At 39.7% G+C, this 25,349-nt stretch overlaps 1 protein-coding gene and 1 long non-coding RNA gene across 3 annotated transcripts in view; one reads left to right on the plus strand and one right to left on the minus strand.

Moving 5' to 3' along the window:
* Positions 1-19,650, plus strand: part of LOC126488663 (uncharacterized) — a 49,201-nt gene extending 29,551 nt beyond the window's left edge. The window contains exon 3 of the long non-coding RNA XR_007588774.1: positions 17,339-19,650. This is a non-coding gene — a long non-coding RNA (uncharacterized lncRNA). The remainder of the gene's footprint in view (positions 1-17,338) is intronic.
* Positions 1-24,651, minus strand: part of Hat1 (histone acetyltransferase 1) — a 40,417-nt gene extending 15,766 nt beyond the window's left edge. The window contains exons 1-5 of one of the 2 annotated variants that reach the window (XM_050122281.1): positions 24,569-24,608; positions 24,061-24,145; positions 22,827-22,931; positions 7,716-7,791; positions 4,391-4,511 (exon numbers count right to left, since the gene is read on the minus strand). In XM_050122281.1, coding sequence (XP_049978238.1) covers positions 4,391-4,511; positions 7,716-7,791; positions 22,827-22,920 — 291 coding nt within the window. In that variant the 5' untranslated portion in view covers positions 22,921-22,931; positions 24,061-24,145; positions 24,569-24,608. Of the gene's footprint in view, positions 1-4,390; positions 4,512-7,715; positions 7,792-22,826; positions 22,932-24,060; positions 24,146-24,568 lie in introns of both variants that reach the window. The other variant, XM_050122271.1, reaches the window with a different exon arrangement.
* Between the last annotated feature and the right edge of the window lie 698 nt (positions 24,652-25,349).

The raw sequence follows: 25,349 nt of genomic DNA on the forward strand, positions 1-25,349 counted from the left end.
TGGGTATTAGTTCTAAACCAAGACCCTTGCTACTTAGCATTCAAAACAGGGAAATTAAGATGCTTAGGACAAAATACACTACAAAAGGCTAATACAACATGCTACTAATTCCTGTCCTTTCAACCATCTTTTAACTAAGTAGGAGCAATGCACCTGCAGATGAATAGTACTTTATTACCGAGTTACATTTTAGGATAGAGATACAAGGATGGAGCTTATCACAAATAAGTTTTATTTTCAATGCTTTGGTACCAACATATATACATATATGATTTATTTATGGTTATAAAAATAATTTATTACTTAAAATATGGCTTTTCAGCATTCTGACTGACACTTTATTGCTAATGTGTACATCAGGACTTGCAAGTCATCCTCAATTGCAAATAAATTAAATTTGATAAATCTACTTTATTTTAAAAATACATACTATTTTATAAATATTTTCCCTGAAACTGTGAATGTGAAGAGACACCCAATTTTCAATAATTGCATAAGAGTATTTAAAAAGAGGAATAATTGCAATAGATTTGTTATGTGGTAATTTTTTTAAAAAATAGTGATGGGTAAAATAGCACAGTATAATTGTAATTCTGGTTTTTAAATGTCAGAAAAAAAACACAATTAAAAAAAATCACTACAGGGCAATCTCAATATTGTGATTTTAACCTTTAACTTTATGTCATATCTCCTAAGCAAGACAGGAACTATAGAAGCATGATGAGTCACTTTACCTGTCTTGCATTTAGAAACCAACTTCAAAGATCTCTGTAACTGGTAGATTTCAAGTCATACTTCTGCTGAAAGGCAAACTAACCTCAAATCTGACCTTAAACAAGTTGAAAGACTATATAACTTTCAGTATTCAAAGATATTTACTCAATAAACAACTTCATATAAAATCTATGTCTGTGCACCATGTGTGCACCCAGTGCCTGTGGAGGCCAGAAGAGGGAGGTCTGATGCCCTGGAACTGATGCCCTGAAACAAGCTACTGGTGGTTTTGAGTTGCTGTGTTGATGCTGGGAATAGAACTTGAGTCCTCTACAAGAGCAGCCAGCACTCTTGAGCACTGAGCCATCTATCCACCCCCTTGAAATATCTTAAAGGACATACTTTCTCACCATGACCATTTAGAGTCCCAGTGTTCTGTGCTTTGTTACATGAGAAAATGTTCCTATGGAACAATTTTTGTTTTTCTTCAACACTGCACAAAGCAATGTGCCTGACAAAAACTAGTAATACAGTACAACTATTGAGTTATATGTATTTGGAAGAACAAGAACCTTTCTAGTACCTTAAGCAGCACTGTTAGTCTAAGTTTGTCCCTGGTGAGTTATTTTTGAGGTTGCAATTATTGGCATGTTAAGTAAGAAAAGTGTCTCAAGATTTAGAATTACTGTAATTCTAAGACTATCTAAGATATGCTACAAAGAGGAAAAGTAGTTGTTTCTTCTTGATTTGCTCTCCTCTCTGTTTCTGTTTTGAGACAAAGTTTCTCTGTGTAGTCCTGGCTGTCCTGGAACTCAGATATCTGCCTGCCTCTGCCTCTGAAGAGCTGGGATTAAAGGCAGGCGCCACCACAACCAGCAGCAATGCCTCCCCCCACCACCACTTATTTATTTCTTTCCCTCAACCATCAACATCTACTTCAACCACAAACATACTGGTTCTGTCAATAAATAATATTCTCAATCTGACAACTAATACTGCAATGTCTGGCTTCTGGTCTCACTTCTTTCACTTTTACCCACAACATCATGTCCTCTGCACACCAGTTTTGTTTAATTTTGAGACAAAGTCTCAAACAGTCCAGGCAGGCCCCAAACTTGCCACATAGCTAAATCTGTTTTTTAACTCTAGGTCTTTCTACAGTTCACCCACTTCCAGGATACTGGAATTACAAGCATGCACACACACCAGCCTACCTTTTTAAAATGTGAATTATATGTATATAACTCATCACATGCTTAAAACCTATAAAGGCTACTAACTATTCTTGCCTCTTAGCAGTACCTTATCCTGGCACAAAAAAATCCCAAGGCTCTGCATAATCTGGATTTGCTGCTTTCTTCAAATACCCCATCAAAATATTTCTAACACTCTCTGAGTTTATGATTTGTTTATGGTAAATTCTCCAAGAGCAGAGAATGTTTTATTTACTGTATTCCTGGCATTAAGAGAAAAAGAAGCTAGTCTAGAGAGATGGCTCAGAAATTACAAGCAGAAGACCCAAGTTTGGTTCCCATCACCCACACTGGGTGGTTCACTACTGCTTGTAACTCCAGCTCCAAGGGATCCAAAGCCCTCTTCTGGCCTCTTTGGGTATTCACATTCACATGCCATACCCAAATATAGACATACTACATAATACACATAATTAACAGAGAGAAAAAAGGACACAGGAAACCATGGGGAGAGTTTCTTTCTGAAACAGAAGAAAGAAGCCAGTCCACTATGCCCATTATCAACTACCATTCTTTAAAAAGGGGAGGAAGATCTTTCCTTAACACTGAACAAATGATCTTTGACCATGAAGCAAATAAGTAACCCTACAAAAACAGTATACAAGATTGATTGATTTCTTATACTTCACATAGTACTTCTAAATAGAAACCCTGGTTTTCAAAAATGGAACAATTAGAAATTAGTGCAAATAGATAGCTATTTTCACTACACACGGTATATGAAAGGTTTATCAATAACTAAGTCAATAGTTCCTTTGGAAGATATCAATTTAGCACTATCAGCTGCAACATTATATCAAACACACACACCTCAAATGACAGTGAATTTTGTACTGCACAAAGGAAAACATTAGCTATATTTGAAATCAGAATACTTCGTATGAAATACTTGGATTCTGGAGAAATTTAACCATATCTAATAGGAAAAATCTCATTACTGAAAACCTCTATTTTCATAACTTATCCAATGCTGGTTCAGATGGAATTTAGTTGTAAACATTCACTTATCACAACTACAGCATTATTCACAATCATCTTTCTATCAGTAAAATTAAAAGAAAATTTCAAGATATACAAACTGCTAGAAAAAACAAATACTAAGTACAATTACATATTATTTATCTGTCAAGCTTGGTAATTTTAAGCATGATTGAGAAGTACAAGAAAACGAACAAGTAGTACTCTATTGAATATTTATGACCTTTCCTTTTATTTTATTTATTTATTTATTTTTTTATTATGTATGCAATATTCTGTCTGTGTGTATGCCTGCAGGCCAGAAGAGGGCACCAGACCCCGTTACAGATGGTTGTGAGCCACCATGTGGTTGCTGGGAATTGAACTCAGGACCTTTGGAAGAGCAGGCAATGCTCTTAACCTCTGAGCCATCTCTCCAGCCCTGACCTTTCCTTTTAAAAATAATTATTTTATTATTGTTCTGCATATGGGTGTTTTGTCTGAATGTATGTGTGTGTGTATGTGTGTATGTATACAGTGTGTGCCTGCTCTCAGAGATAAGAAAATGGTGTCAGATCTCTTCGAACTATAGTTACAGATCATCCTGAGCTGCCTTGAGAGTGATAGGAATGCAACCCCAGTCTTCTGAAATAGCAGCCAGTGCTCTTAACCTCTAAGTCACATACCCAGCCTGTGACTATTTCTTGATAGGTATTTGAGGTGATATATCAGTTATTCTGCACTGACCATTACACATTGTTTGTATGCATGTACTGAAATACTATGCTATACCCCATAAATATATAAAAATATGTGTCAATCAAAAATTTTCTAAAAATTAACTATTTCAGGTTTCTTTCATGCTGTATAGACATTATACATCATTTCATTAAACACACCAATATACTATTTTTATGTAGTTGTTAATGATACTCAATTGACAGCTAAAGAGCAAAGAACATGGGAGAAAAAAAAAAATCAACAGGATAAAAACCAGAAGTTAAGCTGGGTGGTGGTAGTGCATGCCTTTAATCCCAGCACTCAGGAGGCAGAGGCAGGTGGATAGCTGTGAGTTTGAGGCCAGCCTGGTTTACAGATCAAGTTCTAGGACTGCTAATGCTATACAAAAATAAATGAATAAATAAATAAAATAAAAACCAAAAGTTAAAATAAATAAAAGGCCTTCAGAAAGCTGTTAACTTGCACGTTTACAATCAAAACAAAAGCCAGTAAAGAAAGCTCTGCTCATCGAAGTAAAGGTTTTCTTAAAGAAGGTTCACCTAGGAGATGAACGGACTCAGGGGTATGGCTACAAGGTTAGAGAAGAGACCAGCAAACACCGCCTGTACATGAAAGGCTGATTCTGAAGCGATGGCATTGCAGTTTCTCCTCTTTAGAGCCTTAACACTTAAGACCTCTCTTATACGCAAGTGGAAAAGTTAAAATATATGTATTTCTCTTCTTACCTCCACACAGTCAAAGTTCTCATCAACTTTAGATGCATATTCAACACGGAACATTGTTGACAGGCTACCAGCAATATAGTACAGCAGGATCTTCAGACCCTTGTAACCAAAAGCAGTTTCACTGAGATGAAAAGCAAAAGCGAAATCAGCCAAAATGAATTTTTGCCAAGTCATCAAAATGTATTACCTATACACATATAAACAAATTTAAAATCTTAAAATTGCCTGTGAAGTTAAACTATATTTGCTTGTTTAAAAAATTAAAGGAATCTCGAAAATCAAAAAAAAAATTAAAGGAAATGAACATTCACAACGATACTGTACTCAGCTTCATGTAAAAGAAGAGAATCAAGGTGCCTAACTCAGGAAAGCTGTTGGGTTCAATGAGCATGTTAAGTAACTGGCAAACCCTAAGGACTGTCAGACATCACTCCCACTGTTACTATGCCTGCTACGGCTGCTGTTATTAACTAGAAGGCATTTCAAATGAGGTTAAGTAGCATTAAACTAAGACCTAGCTAGGCAAACAGGTAGCCGTGAGCAGGTCCTTTCAGCTTAGCATTTGCTTTATCACTAGTGTCCACAGCTGTTCAAAGTAATGATAACACCCACCCCTTCTGTGAATTCCAACTCTGAACTCTACAATCATAAAGCACTGATGGTATTCCCTTTGAAGAATCTTGGGGAAGGGAAACTGAATTCTAAATATCTGGATCAGATGAATCTATAAACAGAGGGTAGTTACTTTCTGTCTGGGACTGCAGAGACTCAAAGTGGAAAGGGTTTTTTTGGTGAGAGTAATAAAAACATCTAAAATTGATGATATGGATGCAATTTATCACAGTAAAGCTGGCTTTTATTTCTATTTTTTAAATGAATTCTTTTACTTTTTGTAGGTTGACTTATTTTTTTATTTGTGTGTAGCTATGTGTACACACATGGCTGTGAGTGTAGTACCCCAAAAGGCCAGGAGAAGACATCGGGTGCCTTGAAGCTGGAGTTAAAGGCTGCCAACATTAAGTGTTGGAAAGTGAACTTAGACTGGGTCCTTTGAAAGAGCAGTAAAATCACTCTCAACTGCTGAGTCATCACCTCAGCCCCTAAAAAACAAATTCTTAAAAAAAAAGAGAGTACTTGTAAGAAACAATCCTAGCCAGAATTCTGCCTAGGCTATCAAAGTATGTTCATCCCAGCGATTTTCTGAGTGGAAGAAAGGAGAGGCAATGGGTCTAGCACGAGGACTGTGCCTTGCCTGGGTCGTAAGGACAGGATCATCACCGTCACGACTGCTACCTGCCCAACTGAGAATAACGTTGTATGAGCACACTACCTGCTACACAAATCAAAGAGACGAACGTGAAAGCCATTAAGAAGCAATATTTAGAAACTAGATTTCACCCACTGAGCTACAGCTGAAGAGTTTGTTTTCTGGACAGGAATCAGTCTACCACTGAACTATACTCTCAGCCCTAGAAGAGATAATTTTTTAATAGAAAAAAAGGTAAAAGCACATAAATATCTCGCTTTAAAAAATCCAAAGGAAAATATTTTTATAATTATAAAAACCTGTTAAAAATAAGAAACATTGATACTTTAGAGTCTATATATAATAAGATTTGGTTATTGCTATTTAAAAGTTCATAAAATGCCTAATCTGATACATTAATTAAAAATATACTAAAATTTGCTCCATGGAGAAACTTTTTCAATTTAAAAATACATTTAATTAGCTGGGCGGTGGTGGTGCATGCCTTTAATCCCAACACTTGGGAGGCAGAGGCAGGCAGATCTCTGAGTTCGAGGCCAGCCTGGTCTACAAGAGTTAGTTCCAGGACAGGCTCTTAAACTACAGCGAAACCCTGTCTCGAAAAACAAAAAAAAACAACAACAAAAAAAAAAAAACATTTAATTAAGAATTAAGAGCCTGGCAATGGCACACACCTTTAATTCTAGCACTGGAGGGGCAAACAGGTCTATAGGGCTAGCTCCAGAACAGCCAGGGCTACAAGAAGAAACTGTCTCAAAAAACAAAACAACAAAAAGAAATAAAATGAATGCATCAAATAAATATCAATGATATATAGAGGAAAATCCATGAACAAAAATATTTTAAATATTAACTGTGTTCAAATATCCTTCCTGGCTCCAACAAAACAGTTCCTTGGGGAACAGTGAGTTCAAGGCTGGCCACTACTACAGAGCATGTTTGAAGACAACATGGGCTACATGAGATTCTACCTTAAAACAAAAAACAAGACAAAAACTAGTTAAGAGCTGAATCCAAATGAAGAAATCAGTGTTCATTAAATTATTTATTTCAACTTTCTAAATAAGAAAAAAACCTGACTACATTAACATATATATGATTTAGGGAATCAAAGAAAATTGCCAGATATCCCAGGACTTATCTTTTTTCTTTTTGTTTTTGTTTTTTGGTGGGAGGTGTTCAAGATAGGGTTTTTCTGTGTAGCCCTGGCCATCCTGGAATTCAATTTGTAGACCAGGCTGGCCTCAAACTCACAGAGACCCACCTGTCTCTGACTCCCAAGTGCTGGCATTAAAGGTGTGCACCACCACTGCCTAGTCCCAGGACATATCTTTCAAGCTGTTTTTAGGGTCTGAGATATGGCTTAATGGGAAAGAGCATTTGTTACATAAGCTTAGTGAGCTACGCTTAAATCACAGAACCCACATAAAAAGCCAGGTCTCCCTCCGTGCATGTGCCTGTAACTCCAGTGTTGTGGGGAGTAGACAAGGGAGAACAGCCGGCACCTGCTGCCATTGGCCTAGCTCCAGGTTTCATTAGAGACCCTGTCTCAAAGGAATGAAGTACAGAGTGACGGAGTAGGATACCAACATCCTCCTCTTCTGTGCACTCCTATGTACATGTGTGTGCACATACATACTCATATAAATTTCTTGAATTGCTTACTTAATCATTGAGTAATACCTGGAACTTTATAAATTTTGGGGGTTATGCTATACTGGAAGTAGTATCAAAAGAGGTAAAACTAAAAAATAGTAATGATAAATTTGAGTCCTGGATTATCTGACTCAGAACTCCAGCATTTTTATGTCCTTAGGCAACTGTTCAATCCCACCAAAACACAAAGTAGCAAATACAATACAGTGAGAATTAAAAATACAAGTTTATAGTAGTAAACAGTAGGTATTACATACATAGTGCTCAATGCATAAACTATTGTTCTAATATTTTTAAGATAAACTACATGAAAAGATGAGAGTAAAAAAATAAAATCTAACTTTAAAAGACAAAATAGTTTCTTGCTTTTAGACACATTAATTTGGCAAATATGTTACTTACTCATCCCCAAAGAGCTGATGGGTATATTCAGGAAAGAAAGTTCTAATATCATTCTCAAGATCTTCAGGAAAACGAACTGTTCAAAAAAATAAAAACAGACATGAAAGGTAACAAACATTTCTATTTCAAGAACTGTACTATAGTTAGGACACTACTAATATTGTTCTTACTTAAAATAATATTTCTTCTCTTTACATGATTACACTAGATTCTCAAGAAACTGGTGAACCCTGAAAGCTTGATGATACTAAAACTTCAGCATCAAAACCCTATCTATTCTAAAGTTGAGAGACACTGTACAATAAAAACATATGATTTAGATTTTATTTTTCTATATTTTATACGCAATGAAAAATTTAAGAGGAAAACAAACCCAAAAGGGTCCTCTGAGATAAGGAAAACTACAGCACATAGGAAATCAACACAATACTGTACAAAACAGTCTAACAAGAATAACCTAAGCTTGATATGTCCCTAACACGCCATCATTAGAGAGAGAATACTATCACTGTGCGTGTACTGCAGTCAGAGACCACTACACAGCTGGTTATCTCCTTCCACTTTATTTGACTTGTGAGGCTTGAACTCAGATCATCAGGCTTATCCAGTTTAAGCCATTTCATCAGCCACTATCATTGGTTTTTGACTGCAAGATGACATTTAATTTTTTATTGTTGCTTTCTCCTCTTAAAAATAATACTGCTTGGAGGCTGGAAAGATGTCTTATCATTTAAGACTTGCTGCCCTTCTAGAGAACTTGGGTTCAATTCCCAGCAACAAGAGAGTAGATTACAACTGTCTGCTAACTCCAACTACAGGGAATCCTATCTCTTCTTCAAGAACCAAGCACACATGTGGTACATATATATACACAAAGGTAATACAATCATACAAATAAAAATAAATCTTTTTTAAATTAAATTAAAAATTATGCTGCATGAGCCTAGGGACACAGCTCGGCGCCTAGTATGACCAAGAAATCCTAAGTACAATCCCTACACTGCAAAACAAGCAAGCAAATAAAATAATGTTGGAATGATACTCATATACATCTCTAGTACTTTTATGACTATGTAAGAGGGAAAATATTTGGTAGAAGAGTAACAGCACTGATGTTTCTTTATTCTTTCCTTCTTTTCCTTTTTTTTTTCCTTAGGTTTCTCTGTGTAGGTAGCCCCAGCTGTCCTGGAACTCACTCTGTAGACCAGACTGACCCCAAAGTGAGAGCTCCATCTGCCTCTGCCTATTAAGTAGGCAGTCTTCATGGTCAAAGTCATTCACTGCATGCAAACTGTCACCTAGAAGATCACCACTTTACAGAAGAGGAAACTTTAACTCTGATAGCCGCCTTTTTAAGGGATTAAACTTAACATCACTCACTGTGAGAAAGACCAACATCATTGATGACCCATGAAGCTTTCTTACCTTTTCCTAAACCTACTCAATTAAAAAAAATTTTGTTTTTTTTTGAAACAGGGTTTCTATATGTAACAGCCCTGGCTGTCCTGGAATTCACTCTGTAGACCAGGATGACCTCAAACTCAAGAGAGATCCACCTGCCTCTGCCTCCCAAATACCAGGCATGCACCACTACTGCCCGGCTTCAGTTTTTAAAATTTATAACTTAAAGAAAATACATGACAGAGAAGTAAGTTTCAAGAAAACACAGGTAAGGAAAATTCAGAAAGTAGATTTATCTAGTAATTCTATACACTGACTTTGTTCTCCCAAATAAACTAATGACCCTGTACATAGGAAAGATCGACAGTTCTAAGAAAAAGGAGATTAAATTACAACCCAATGCAGAGCAGGGGACTAAGAGTGCAGCTCAGAGCTGAAGTGTTGTCTATTGAGAGCAAGGTCTTAATTCAGTTCTCAGCATCACACAAAGAAAAATAAATGCAAATAAATAAAGTACCCTTGACTAGAACCTGCCTTAAAAAACTTTTTTGACGTCCTGGTTGTGAGCCCAGTTTTTAACAGCTAAGCCACCTCTCCAGGCCATTTTTTTTTTATTAATAAAGGAACTTGAGGATAGCCAGAGAAACCTAGAAATTACATATTAGCTCTGATAATGGCATGATTATATGAACATATGAAGACGTTTGTAGGAGGAGACATATTATAACAAGTATGACAAGTATGTGCAAAAAGCTAATTTCAAATAATTCACCATAAATATACACTAAAGCACATACAGTCAAATGTTGAAATCAGAAAAGGGCTGGGGATGTAGCTTAATCAGTAAGAAGTTTAAGGTTGGTTCACAAAAGCCCAACAATTCATGTCAGCTGGGAGAGTTCCAGGAAAGGTCCTGGCTAAAGTCCATTTGGGTAGTCAGTATTTAATATTTTAATAACGCTTCAATTTGGCTCAAAAAAAAAAAAAAGAAAACCAAACAAACAAGTTTAAGGTTGAGAATGACATGAATGAACACACATGGACAAACTCTAGGATAACAGACACATTAATATTTTTAAGTCTTTAAATGCAGGTATGGTAGCACAGCAAGCAATCAAGCCCAAATAAGTTGTCCATGATACTATAGACTCAATTTATAAAAGAGGAAGAATAAATGTAAGTGATGCATGATAAAAATACCCAAACTATAATACAAAAGGAGTTATTTAGTGATGAACTGTGGGTAACTTTTATTTTTACTCTTTGTTTTGCCCTTTCCAGAATTTCAGCAGAAATTCCATATTACTCCAACAGGCAGAAAGTTACTAAGATGTTGAAATAAGCCTGGTGTGGCTTATTGTTTCATGCTGCTCCTACCCTACTGGGAAGGCTGGCTCTAGAGTAGGATTTTGGCCCATCTGACCCAGACTCAAGCATGTTTGTTTAAAAGCTTCCTCCAAAGTCTCTGCCCAGAGTCAGGCAGACCACCTGACTCTGTGACAGGGAGGAGAGCAAAACAGAGCAGCCCAGGAACAAACACTTTGTGCATGAGAGCTGAGAACTACACTACTTCTCATAGAGGTTACAAATGGCAAGGTAACTCTGTGCTGTGGGACAATGGTTTGTTCCCTGTCACTTGTATTGTTTTAATAAAACACTGATTGGACAGTAGCCAGGCAGGAAGTATAGGTGGGGTGACCAGGCAGGAAGTAGAGGCAGGGCGACGAAAACAGGAGAATTCTGAGAAGAGGAAAGACTGAGAGTCTGCAGTTGTCACCAGACCAAGAGGAAGCAAGATGGGACTGCCACACTGATAAAAGGTACCAAGCCACATGGCTAACACAGACATGAATTATGGACTAATGTCAGATGTAAGAATTAGTAAATAAGAAGCCTGATCTAATAGGCCAACCAGTTTGTAATTAATGTAGACCTCTGTTTGTTTCTTTAGGACTGAATGGCTGAGGGACAGGAGGGGACAGAAATCTCTTGTCAACAACTCTTTGAGTCCCCCTCTTTTCTTGGTTTTGTTCATTATCTTTAAAGCTTTTGCTAGAATTAATAAGTTCACTGAGTATAATTTTAAAAGAATGTATAGATAACTTAATTAGCTATAAAATAACATGTATGTAACTCAGATTCAACACTTGTTTAAGAAGAGGTCCTAATGGCCTCACCTTGGAGTACCATGTGGCTGATGACCTAGGTCCACCTTGAAGTAACAACCATGTACCTGTTGCCATCTTGGTATCCATTGTGACTCAACCACCCCTTCTCTTAGGTTAAAAAAAGGGCATGCCATGTGACTTCACCACCATCTTGGTTAAAATGACCACATGCTATATATAAATCAACTAAAGCAATACCCATAAAACAACTAGATCCACTGAATCCTCTGTTTATCCTGTATCTCCCTTTTATTAGCCTAAGAAGGCAACACCAGGCTTCCAAGATGGTTTTTTTTTTTGAAACTGTCATTAAAAAACTGGCATTTAGTAGAAGCACTGATAAAAGAACCAGAAAAATGAGGTTCCCAGGCTCTCTGTGGACAGTATTTATGTTATGGTTTTAAGTTTATTTTGATACTAAAGGATCTTTAATTCAGGAATTTTTATTTTGTGTTTGTTTTCAGTTTTTCAAGACAGGGTTTCTCTGTGTAACAGCCTACTTGTTCTGGAACTCACTCTGTAGACCAGGCTGGCTTAGAACTCAAGAGATCTGCCTGCCTCTACATCCCGAGTCCTGGGATTAAAGATGTGTGCAACCACCAACTGGCTAATTCAAGTATTTTTAAGACTCCAAACTTATTAAGAATAAAAACTGTAAAACCCTAATTTTATAAAATGTACCAACTTGGCCAAAGGTGGTGGCACACACCTTTAAACCTAGCAATCGGGAGGCAGAGGTAGACAAATCTCTGTGAGTTTGAGGCCAGCCTAGTCTACAGAGCGAGTTCCAGGACAGCCAGTTACACAGAAAGACCCTGTCTTGAAATACGCCCCCCACCAAAAAGAAGGAACAACTTGTTAAAGATAATCAAGACATGTAAGTTATTGGTCAGTCACTGTATAAATGATAAAATTATTTAATGTGTTCAGAACTGTTTGCAGTCATGCTACATATGAAAGTAATTTATTTACAGGGACAAGCTTGGAATGAGAGACCAATTTTTTATTTCCCATCATATAGTCTTGTCACCACCCATCATATAACACTCTGCATATGTTGTCAAAATTAAGCCTGACACAAGTAAGTCAAAACAAGTTTAAATTTAAAAATTTAATGTAAAATAATGTTCAAAATCATGTATAATTTTAAAAATTGGTTATAAAAAATTGAATGCTTGAGTAAAATGAGTTAAATTTACAATATACTTGTGTTAAGTTTCAAACCCAGGGGACTAGAGAGCTTGCTAAGCAGTTAAGATCACTGCTGCCCTTCCAAAGGACCTGGGTTCAATTCCCAACACTCACATAGCAGCTCACACCTATCTGTAACTCAGTTCCAGGGAATCTGACACCCTTGCACCAATGCAATTAAAATTTAAATAAATTATTACTTTAAAAGTTTTAAAACCAGGACAAATGGCTGAGGTGCCTATTTAACATATCAAAGCAGACCTGGCCTCCAAGTTTTCCCATACCCCTCAGTGCTACCTATTACAGGCTATGGCTGACATATCCTGCCCTCTACTCCTGAACTCTCCAACCTAGAGGCTAGGCTGCCCTTCCCCAGAGGCTCTTTCCTATACTATCTAGACATTTTGGTTACCTGCCCCTTTTGTACCTTTAGCCTCCTGGTTGCTACACCAGGTTCCCCTCTCTCACTTTTCCCCTCATAGCCTATTTCAGTCTGGTCATGTCTACTCTGGACTTTCTCAGATGTCCCTGTCTCTGACTCTGGCTATGCTCTCTCCCTTTTCTCTATAATAAACTTTCTCCTTCACCATACCTAGGAGCAGCCATGTCCTTTCTTTTCCTTTTTATTTCTTCTTTTCATTCAACTTGCATGGCAGATTTCCCAGGCTCAAGTAATTCCTTGTAGGCCCATATTTCTATATGGTGTGGCAGCCAGGCCCAAAAGCCATAGGCCCCATCTGAGGCGGTCACGTAGCCCTGCAGACATGCTGTCTCTGTCTAACAAAAAGTCAGGATGTTGTTGCTCCTTTCTTTGTAATTTGGAGGATGCCTTATAGAGATGCTGATTCAAGCCTACGTGACAGCTAGCATACACAGCAGACAGGTAGATGCGGACATGACAAACCACCATTCACCTGGTTACCTAGGGGACAGGTATTTTCCTGCTCAGTTTATGTGTTGGTTTAAAAGCTGTTTGGATAATAAACACGGGGAGATCTTCAGGAGGAAGAAGCCTGAGATGCCCTTCCATAATGACCGTGTAAGCTGTGTCTGATTATTCCTCACAACTCCGTACCAGTCCAGTTAGGGAAAATAGTTATCTGTGTTGGGGCCCACGGACTCTAACAGTTCCCTTGGATAAAGGACAAGTTTCTCTGGATGGAGAAGCATCCCACTAGATTTAGTTGCAGGTTAGCCTCCTTACATGATGCACAGGAAATAAGACCTGCCTGAAGTCGGGGCTTCTGCCTCTGACTGCCTGACCAGCTCCAATTGCAAGGTCTGACCATCTCTGGCTTTAAAGGCCAAACAATCAAAACAAACATCCTCCTTATGTAAAGATAAATTACTCCTATGTCTCATATGACAAGAGGAATGGATTCTCTTGCCTAATAGAGGATCTCAGAGTCTACACCCATATCCTAAATATCTCAGAGAGGCAAAAAGCAACTATTCTGCCATCAATGTCTTCTGAACTGACATATGAGAATGCTGTGAACAGGGGAACCTTATACGTAAGCCTGACTGATATATGACCTGCATACTAGTTCAATTAGTCATGCCCTTTACCCTGTCATTCAATTCTTCCTCTCAGCCAAAACAAATCCAGGGTCTACTCCCTAACCATCCATGTTCCCTCATTAAAGGAGGATGTCAGATACTCTATCATTAAACTTACAGCTTTGGAAAGTTATTCAGAATATCCAAGCAATGTCTTTTAGAGTTGGTTTTGTATCTGTAGAGTCAACAAAAGATTCTATTGATATCCCAAGCCTTCGTGTTCTTTACGAGATGACTTGGAGATTCTCTCCAACCTGAGCTCACCTGTAGTGATCAAGACTATAATCTACTTTTTACCCAGACAGCACTCCAGGACCAATGCCTGAACTCTTACCTTAAAGCCTACAAGAAGTACACAGGCTTTAGTAGTGATGTCTGTGGATGCTTTCTAAGACATTCCAAAAACCAATATTTATTAAAGCTCGTTTAATTTGGTTATCTTGCTTTATAAATTATAACTCTAAACAATCAATTTTTAAATAGAATGATGTTAAGAAATATGCTTACTACTGATGGTATGTGGTGACCAATTTGTCCATTTGCAGGAGTAAAGAGTTAGCTTTAGCCTTCTTTATTAATTCAATCTATGATGTATATTACTTAATACAAATTTGACATGAAAGCCTGGTGGTGGTAGCACACACCTTTAATCCCAGCACTCTGAAGGCAGAAGCAGATGGATCTCTAGGTTCGAGGTCAGCCCGGTCTAGAGTGAGTTCCAGGACAGTCAGAGTTACAAAGCAAAACCCTGTCTCAGGAAAACAAAAACAAATTTAACATGACTGCTTCCATCTTTCAACTGCTAGTTGAGTGCTTAAAATGAAAATGTAAAGATTTTTAAAAGGTACTTTTAAATAGGGTTAATTTTAGAAAATTTTGTAAAGCGAATCATTTATTCTTGATAAAGCAGACACTATCTCTAGAAGTATACTTTTTAAACTGAAAATTAAAAATAATTTCTTTTTTGGGAAGTACAACTACAATTACATTGTCTCTTGGAATATAACAATTTGATGTTAACAAAAATGTATTGTCATGTTTTCAAATAGTAGATATGGTCATTTAAAGTAATAATCCCAAATTTAAAAAAATTTTAACCTTATCAGATTGTTTCTAACCAAAAAATTTTGTTTTACTTAAGATGTTTTTGTTTATTAACTAGTACTGTTAATATTTAAGAGTATATCATATGTAAAAGCAAAGAATATCTTTTAGATACTTTCTGTTCAGATTCATTCCTTGAATGCTGCTAGGTTTAATTGACTTCTTTTACAAATGCTTCCAGGTGCTTGTTACTTAGGCAGAAGTCTGACGTAAACACACAGCTAATTAGCTACCCTACTACCTACAGAATTCTGGTGCATGGTCCAGCCAGTTCTTTTTTTGTTTTGTTTTGTAGACAGGGTTGGCCTGGCCTGGCCTGGCCTGGCCTGGAAGTAGCTCTTGGAGACCATGCTGGCCTCAAACTCACAGAGAGTTCTTGTAGACCATGCTTGCCTCTGTCTCCCGAGTGCTGGGATTAAATGTGTGCACCACAGCCGCCTGGCCCGGCCAGTTCTACTAACTGCATTTAACTCATGCTAATCTTGACGGAAAAGTTTTCCTCGTGTAACTTTGTGTCTCCACAAAGTTGTACATGACTTATGCTCTGGATCTTTACCAACTGTTAACTTTCATCATGGCCCTTGAGGGACCCTCTTTTGAAGCACTCTTAACTGCTGCTCCCATCACTCTTCCATCAGCCTTGAAGCAGTTACTGAAATGTTCCCAAACCCTTAAAAGCAATTTGGGTGACCTCTAAAAGGGGACTAATGGGCCATCCAACTCATCCTTTTTCTTGCCACTCTGGATACTGTTTTGGGGACTCAGAACTAAAACAGCTGGACGGAAGCCTTCTTTGCATCAATTACTCCTCTCACCAGCTCAGATCAGCTTAACATCTTTCAGGACCAGCTCAACTCCTTGACTGCTGCAGTACTCCACAATTAAAAAGGACCAGATATAACTCCTGGGATGGGATTTGTGCTCTCCTCCATGAACATGCTGCTTCAAAACCAACACATCCTAACTGGTTTGAAATGAAGCCTACAGACAGGGACCAGATTTCAACCACAAGCCTCCTATGTATGGGCTCTAGTTCTCTCCCATTTTGGTTCATCCTCTTGCTCACTCCTTTCCTCATTATCCTCAAACTTACATTTTTACTCGGTCTTTTAAATGTTTTACTTACTGAACTACATCCTCCACCTGTTGTAGAGTATTATTTTAAGGTGTGTTACATTTGTTTATGCTCTGGAACATTTGTTTAACAATGTAAAGATGTGTTGCTTTTGTTTATGCTGCATTTGTTTAACTCTAGGAAGCTGTGATTCTTTGCCTGTCTGAAACAGCTGATGATCTAATAAAGAGCTGAACAGCCAATAGCAAGGCAGGAGAAAGGATAGACGGGGCTGACTGGCAGAGAGTATAAATAGAAAGAAAACTCTGGAAAAAAGGAGGAGCAAGAAAGCAAGAGAGTAGGATGTCAGGGGCCAGCCACCTACCAAGTAAGAAAAGGAAAAGCCCAGAGCCAAAAGGTAGGTGGGGTAATTTATGATAAGAAAAACTGGCTAGAAACAAGTCAAGCAGGCCAGGCTGTGGTGGAGCAAGCCTTTAATCCCAGCACGCAGGAGGCAGGGGCAGGCGGAACTCTTAGTTTGAGGCCAGCCTGGTCTACAGAGCTAGTTCCAGGACAACTAGGGCTGTTATGCAGGGAAACCCTGTCTTGAAAAAACGGGGGGGGGGGGGGGGACACGGGACGGGACAGGAGGGTCGGGACAAGTTGAGCTAAGGCCAGTCATTTCTAAGTAATAAGACTTTGTGTGTATTTATTTGGGAGCTTGGGTGGGTTTTTTTTAAAAAAAACTATCCAAACAAAATGTTCCACCCAAGTTTTCCCAATAGCTTGCACCCCTAAACTGTTCTTTGTGTTTTTAATACACCAGCAAAAAGATCTTGTAGATGCTATAGGGAAACTCTAGCTGAAGGGGTCCTTCATCCCTTTTACCTCAGGCCAGATGCAATTCTTTGATTAGTCCTCTATTTTCTCCTGATCCCTTCCTTTAAGGCTCTGTAGCTCCGTACTACTTCCATAGCTCATCTGGCAATAGGAGCAGCCACTGTCATCCCGAGTCAACTCTGCCTACTTTCTCCCACCTCTGTTCCTCCCCATTCCTCAACCTTCATGGCAAATCTCATTTGTACACTGTAACCAAATCATCCGCTTATAGTTCTCTAATAATAACTTTCCAAATCTCTTCACAGACACATGATGGCACACTGCAACCGATCAAGTTAACCCCCGGCACATTACCAGAGGATCCCTTCTTCAATGGACTCAGATCTATTCCCCCTACTGACAAAGACCCTCCTCAGCAAAAAAACAGCTACAACACCCCTGCCAGACATTCTCAATATCTTCTGAGTTAGAAATGTTAGTTTCCCGCTGAAAGACTACATTTCTCAGTTTCCCTTGCAGACTATAGAAATCATTTCTGCCCATCCCATCTTCCTTTGTTGGTATCTTGGCCATCCATACACATGGGTGACAGTATTTCCTCACTGTGAATAAATATGGTCAGACTAAGCCTCTTAAAACATCCAGCACCTCCACAGCTGCCTAACATTGGTCATGATGTCTCTTAGCAAAAGAAAAGAAACTAAAACAGAAGTTGACACCAGGGCCTGGGATATTCCTGTGACAGGCCTGACCATGCTGCTTGTTGGAACAATGCGGACTCTGGGACTTTGAACTAAGAAAGTTGTTGACTGCTTTAAGCAGAGCTAAATGGAGCATCCTAATGGAAGAGTTGGAAGAAAGCAGTGCTGAGAGCAATGTAGAATATGGAGGCCCTGGCTCAAGAGGTTTCTGAAGGGACCAACATTAGCAACTTGGCTAGAAACTATTCTTGTAATATTTTGGCAAAGAAACATGGCTTCATTTTGCCATGTCTTAAGACTGCTGGAGGCTAAATTGATGTTTTTTGACTAATGGCAATGGCAGAGATTTCAAGACAGCCTAGTATTGGCTATGTCACATGGTTATTAGTGATGATTATGCAGATCTACAACAGAAAAGAGAAAATGGGAAAAAAAATGTAGTTTGAGGAGAAAAAGAATACCATGAAATTTTAATGTTGGAGTCAAATCCTGTGCTCAAAGAGATATGAAATTTAAGAAAGGGTTTAAGGAGAAATGGAATAAAGAAGTGGTGCCCTGTGGTAGTCTGAATGTAATCGGCCTCCATAATCTCATAGGGAGCAGCACAGTTAGGAGGTATGGCTTTGCTGGAATGGGTCTTGCTGGAGGAAGTGTGTCACTGTGGGGGTGGGCATTGAGGTTTCCTATGTTCAGGATACTGACCAGTGTCTCAGTCGACTTCCTGTTGCTTGCAAGCCAAGATGGAGCCAGTACCATGTCTGCCCCATATACTGCCACACCCCCAGACTAAAACCTTTGACACTGTAAGCAAGCAACCCAATTAAATGCTTTCTTTATAAGAGTTGTTGTGGTCATTATGTCTCTTCAAAGGAATAGAAACCCTAGCTAAAACATGCCCCCAGAAAAAGACCCCACCCAGCTAAGCTTCCAACATGTTATTCAACAAAGGAAAGCACCAAGTCAAAGCTTATACAAATATAATTCAAGGAGGGGGGCAAGTTCCAGCCTGGCAGCAGAACTTAGCAGCTTTAGTGAAGTGTTCTGGCTTCCTCAACAAAAATATAGAAGCTGTGGAAAGGAATGTCCTTCAAGGTTAAAGAATACTGCTGAGACCCAGAAAGGTCATTATATGAAAGTTATAAAAGTGAAGCTTGGATTATGTTGAAGACCACAAGATGTTGGAGATGCAAGAGCCATGAGATATCTTTTGCTAAGGAGAGCTGCACAGAGGACGTTGAACCAGCCCAAAAGACAGACATTTGTTGCAGTCAACAAAGCTGAAAAGAGTGGGAGATCTCAAGAACCCTGTGACATCAAACACTTTAGGATTTGGAGTTTGCCCTGCTAGATTTCAGTTTTTCTTTGGTCCAGTATTTCCTCACTATACTTACCCAACCCTCCCTTTTGTAAAGTATAGTCTGTGCCACTATATGTTGAAAATATATAATTTATAGATTTTAATTTTACAGGGAACTATAAGACACTGCCTTGAGTCTAAAAAGGCAATTTTGGGATTCTTTAGTGTTGAGGCTGTAAAGGACGATGGGCACTTTTGAAGTTAGACTCTAATACATTTTACATTATGCTATGGCTACAAGCCTATAGGGGCCAGGGAGTGGAATTTGATTATTTGAGTGAGAATGGCCTCCACGGGCACATATATTTGAATGTTTGGTTCCTAGTTTAGGGATTGTTTAGGAAGGAATCAGTGTGACCTTGTTGGAGGAAGTATGTCAGTGGAGGTAGGTTCTGGGGTTTCAAAAGTCTATGCCAGGCCCAGTCTGTGTCTGACCCTTGCTTGTGGATCAGATGTAAGCTCTCAGCTACTGTTCCAGCATCATACTTTCCTGCCTGCTGGTATTAACCCCAGCATGATGATCATGGACTAACACCATGAAACTGTAGCAAGCCACCAATTAAATGTTTTCTCTTACAAATTGCCTTGGTCATGGTGCCTCTTTCCAGCAATTAGAGTGTAGTAACTAAGACACTACCTAAGGCAGACTAATCCACTGACAAATGGAAGTACTTTCCCCTTATAACTAATCCACTGACAAATGGGAGTACTTTCCCCTTATATGCGCAGCCATCAAATCTTTAAGTACCCCTGTTTCTCCCAGTAATTTTCCCTTGTCTGATATTCTTGGTATCAACATATGAACATACCATTATCCTTTCCTCCAACCTTTTAAATCTTGTCCCACTAGAGAGATGGGCCAGTTAAGTGCTTATTGCTCTTAAGCAGTTTGGTCCCAGCACACCACATCAGGCTTCTTACAACTGCTTGTAAATCCAGCTCCAGGGAATCACATGCCCTTCTTTGGCCTCCATGTGCTCAGATGCGTAGATACATGTAAATAAAAATCTTTAAAAAAATTATCTTACAGGGAGCAAGCAGTAGTGGCACACACCTTTAATCCCAGTATCACAGAGGCAGATGGATCTCTGTGAGTTCAGGACAGCCTGATCTACAGAGCAAGTTTCAGGACAGTTAGAGCTACAAAGAAAAACCCATCTCAAAAAAAAAAAATCTTCTGATAAGATTAGTATCTGATAAAACAGATGTCAATATAAAGCAAGATGAGCTATAGAGGGGACAACAAAGATGATGAGATGTCCATGACTAGAGATGGAGGAGAAATATTTTATAATAGTTATAAACTCATGGATAGTCTACCAGTTTGTAGACTGCCTAACATGTGCAAGGCTCTGGCTTTGATTTCTAGTACCATAGAAACTGGACGTGGACTCACACACCTATACTCCCAACAATACACAAGTGTCAACCTAAGGATTATTAGAGTGCTGGTTCTCAACCTTCCTAATGCTGCAATCCTTTAATACAGTTACAATAGTACAGTTAATACCATAAAATTATTTTATAAATAATCTTTTTTAAAATTAACTTTATGTGCATTGATATGACTGTGAGATCCCCTGCAACTAGAGTTACAGACAGCTGTGAGCTGCCTTGTGTGTGCTGTAAATTGAACCTGGGGCCTCTGAAGTAGCAGTCAGTGCTCTTAACCACTGAGCCATCTCTCCAGCCCCACAAAATTATTTTTGTTGTTATTTCATAAATAAAATTTTGCTACTATTATGAATCACAATTTAAATATCTGCTATGCAGAGTATCTGATATTTGACCTTGTGAAAGGGTCATTCAACCTCCCCAAAGGGGCTGTGACCTACAGATTGAGAATCACTGGATTAGGAGATGTAGCTCAGCAATAGGAATACAAATTATCAAGAGATTAACATGTGGCTGGAGAGATGGCTCAGCAGCTAAGACACTGTGTTGATCTTGCAGAGGACCTAAGTAGCTTCCCAGCATCCACATGGTAGCTCACAACCATCTATTTCAGGAAATCGAACCTTCTCTTCTGATCTCCAAGGGCACCAGGCACACATGTAATGAATACTAGGGCTCTTTGGAGAAATGTTAATTCAGGACTATGAAGACCTGAACTTGGATGCTAAGGCCCTCAAAACAAGCCGTGTGGTCTCACATGTACCTGTGACCTCAGTGCTGTGGAAAATGGAGGCAGGAAGATAATTGGGCTTGCTGGCTGCCAGGCTAGCAGAAAAAAATGAGAGTTCCACACATAGAGATATACCCTGCCTCAAAGGAATGTTAGAGAGCAATGAGGGTAGAACATTCCATAAACATCCTCCATGTGCATCCATAGACACACATGTATATATGTACAAACATACAGGCTTCTGATCACACCCCACTACACATGATAGCAAAAGTATAATTAAACCAAAATCAATGTTGACAAGGATATGAAGAAATTAGAACTGTGTTCATTATTTGTAGTATTTAAAAGAATACAGTAGCTATGGAAAACAGTACGGCAGTTCCTTTAAAAATCACAAATACTGAAATAGAATGCACCTTTAAACCCAGCACTCTGAGTTCGAGGATAGCCTGGTCTACAGAGTTCCAGGACAGAAAAACCCTATCTCAAAAAACCAAAACCAAACAAAATACAACAAAACCAAAAAAAAGAAAAAGAAAAGATTAGCAACTTAGCAATTACTAAGTATTTCCTATATGCCAAGTGTATTTGCATTGAACTTCATAACTAAAGTTCCTAACTTTATAACTACATTTTAGAAAGGAGGAAACTAAGATATGGAAAGCAATGTAATATTCAAGATTCACAAACATTATTTTTTCTACTAAAGCACATGATTTTAGTAAACTTAGTTTTGCCACAAACTAATTTTGAAACATTTCCACTGTGCCCAAAAAGAAATTCTACGCCTACTGTCCCTACATTTAGCCTGGGCAATGATTCCTTACTGTTGGTCTTTATGGATGTCTTTTCTAAACATTTCATACAAATGGAATCATACACTCTGGTGACTTTTCCTGGCTTCTTTTACTTAGCATGTTCTCTACATTAGGCTTCTCCACATTGTAGCAGGAATCAGGATGTCATTCCTTTTTACTGTCAGATAGTATTCCATTAACTAGCTGTAGCACACTTTATATTACCAACTGTTTGATCTGAGTTGTTCACACCATTTGGCTATTGTAAATAATGCACCTACTGAGTACTCATGTGCTTTTAGATGAACAACATCTTCACTTCTCTTCAACAGACACTTCAGAGAACTGCTGGCTCATATACGTAATTTTTGTTTATTTGTTTTTTAAAGATCTACCAAACTAAAGTTATAATCTTATACTGACCACTAATGCATGATTTTTTTACACATCCTCACCAACACCTGTTATTGTCTATCACTTTCTTTTCTTCTTTTCTTTGTTTTTTTGAGACCAGGTTTCTCTGTGTCGTTTTGGTGTGTATCATTTTCGAAAGCAAGCAAGTATTTTTAAGAAGCTGAGACTACATGTACCTGTGACTTTGCCACAGTATCTTTACCATGTGCTAAACTGCCATCTTCCGCCTACCCATTTCCACAGTGAAACTCGAGACTGCCGAAAATCTCAATTTCACAAACGCATGAAATTCCAGTTAAATCATTATTAACATAAAACTTTATTTCAAATTTAAAAGGCTATGTTATATACACACTCAGTTGCACACATGAAGGCATTCTGAAATGACTTACGTACCTAACTTCAGTTCAATCGCTGTGTTGGTATTACATTTGTACTCAGCCAACTTCTTCTCCACCGCACTCTTATACTCTACCAGAAATTTCTCCATGGCACCAAATCCTAGAAGAGGTGTTGAAAGGTTGGTTGAAAGTGACTTAAATACCTACAAGCAGGATTTTTATCTGAAGTGGTCTAAGGATGAGCTGGGAAACCGGCTACAACAGTACAGATCACTCTCCATGAACCTTTCAACAAATATACTGCGTATGAACCACATAAAACAGAAAGAAAACAAGACTACCTTTACGTCAGACCTGTAATCCCGTCATGCAGGAGGCTACGACAGGATTGAGCAGGAGGCCAGCGTAACCTGCATCATGATTACAAAACCTATGTCGAGTAATCTCTGCTGTAGAAACTACCTGTAAGCATGTACTGCATCCGCCCCATTTCTCATTCAGTAACTCAGGCCAAGGAAGGGGTTTAATTGGTGGGCACCAGACTAGGCAGTGGTGGGGCTCAAATTTGAATTTTGACGTAATTCTCATTATACAGCAACTCTTCTTTGGTCCCAGGGTACCCCAATACCATACTGGACAACTTCATCCAGGGGAACAATTCTGTCTTAAACACGTGCAAATTTCAAACTCCACAGTTTACTAATACAGCCTAACTATAAAAGAGGGGTGTTTAACAATGGAGTGACACAGTGTGAAGGCGCCGGGAAGAAAATGACAAAAATCTACCCGTCACTTCAAAAAATAGGTAACTGTAAAAAAGAAACGCCATCAAAACACTTCAATGGCAATTCAAACTTTTTGTTTGTTTGTTTTAAATTTATTTTTATCTTATGTGCATTGGTGTTTTGCCTGCTTGTATGTCTGTGTGACGGTGTTGGGTCCCCTAGAACTGAAGTTACAGACAGTTCTAAGTTGCCATGTGGGTGCTGGGAATTGAACCTGGGTCCTCTGGTAGAACACTCAGTGCTCTTTATCACTGAGCCATCTTTCCAGCCCCGTTTGTTTGTTTTATAAAGACAAGGGTTTCACTGTGTAGCCCTGGCTGTCCTGAAATTCACTCTGGGGGACCAGACTGGCCTCAAACTCACAGAGATCCTCCTGCCTCTGCCTCCTGGGTGCTGGGATCAAAGGCGTGCGCCACCAAGGCCTGGCAACTTAAAACATTCTTAAACCCTGAAGACTGGAAGACTCAAGTGAATGAACCAGAATAAGACAATTCCACTACATACAGTACGGAAGTCCCACTCGCAAAGAGAAGTCTGGCAGCGCAGAAACGTCTTTCTCACAGGATATCCAGAAATGACCTCAGGGATCCTAAAGGGTGGAAGACCCAGACTGTGCCCACAGTGCAGCACTGCGATCGCCCAGAAGCTGACCCTGGAGGAGGTGGGCAGGGCCCTGGGAGGATCAGCTGGCGGGAGCGGGACAGCAGTGGGCAAAGTGGAACGGAGCAAAACAGGCCCCGAGGAGGCCAGCGCTCCGCCCCGGGTTCGCCGACTCTCGAGCAGGGCCCTTCGGGCCACGGAAGGCGCGGAGAGCAAGCACTGGGGGCGGCGGCGCCGAGCGCGGCCCACCGAGGGTCAGCCTCGGACGCTCGGTGCCCCGCGACACGGAGAGGCCTTCTAGAACCCCGGCGAAAGCGCGAAAGTTCCAGGCGGCCGCTGTCACAGTCGCCTAGGCGTTCTTCCCCAGAACCGCCCGCGGCCTCCCCCGGCTAAACTTTTCCCGGGAACTTACCCGCCATTTCCGAGCAGTGAGCGCCCGCGGCTGAGGAAGGACAAATCAACCCGCGCGCTCCCGGGCCGGAAGTGACCGCAGTGGCTGACGCATTCCCCCCGCCCATCCTCGGCGAGGCACGAGCCAATGAGGAGAGGAAACTCGGGGCGCGCGGCGGCGGAAGTGCCTCGGGGGGCGGGGCCGGGACCGTGAGAAGGCGCGAGCGGTTGCCTAGCCACCGCGAGTGCGCAGATTCCCCGCTCGGGGCTTCCGCGCCCAAGCCGGCGCAGTCGCTGGCGGCCGCAGACTCTCGTGGGAATGAGCGTTAATTCCCGGACAGCTTAAGGCGCTTTTGCTCTCGCCCTCCCGGTGGCTGAAAAGCTTTCCCTTTGACCCGAACGCAAGTTTCTAGGTGGAGGTTTCATTCCGAAGTTTTAGTAAACTTTTTACTTGTTTCCACTTTTGTCATAAGCCCATTTTAAATACACGTTTTCTCTGTGTATTTTATTCGTATTTTGGAGCTGGGTATTCAGTATAGTCATGTTTATGATGGGCAAAACACTTTGACACTGGCCTATTACAAACTCTCATGATTTCAATATGATAAGAGTGTGGTGTTAAAGAACTCAGAGCGGGCGGTGGTGGCGCGCGCCTTTAATCCCAGCACTCGGCAGAGGAAGGAGAATCTCAGTGAGTACAAGGGGAGCCTGGTCTACAGAGTGAGTTCCCGTACAGCAAGGTCACACTGAGAAACCCTGTCTCGAAAAACCAAAAGAAGAAAGAAAAAAAAGAAGGAGGAAGA

The sequence above is a fragment of the Alexandromys fortis genome, unplaced genomic scaffold (assembly GCF_014885135.2).
Source record: "Alexandromys fortis isolate MF-2015 unplaced genomic scaffold, M_Fortis_MF-2015_v1.1 scaffold_8_9099976_23576923, whole genome shotgun sequence".
Taxonomy (NCBI): Eukaryota; Metazoa; Chordata; class Mammalia; order Rodentia; family Cricetidae; genus Alexandromys; species Alexandromys fortis.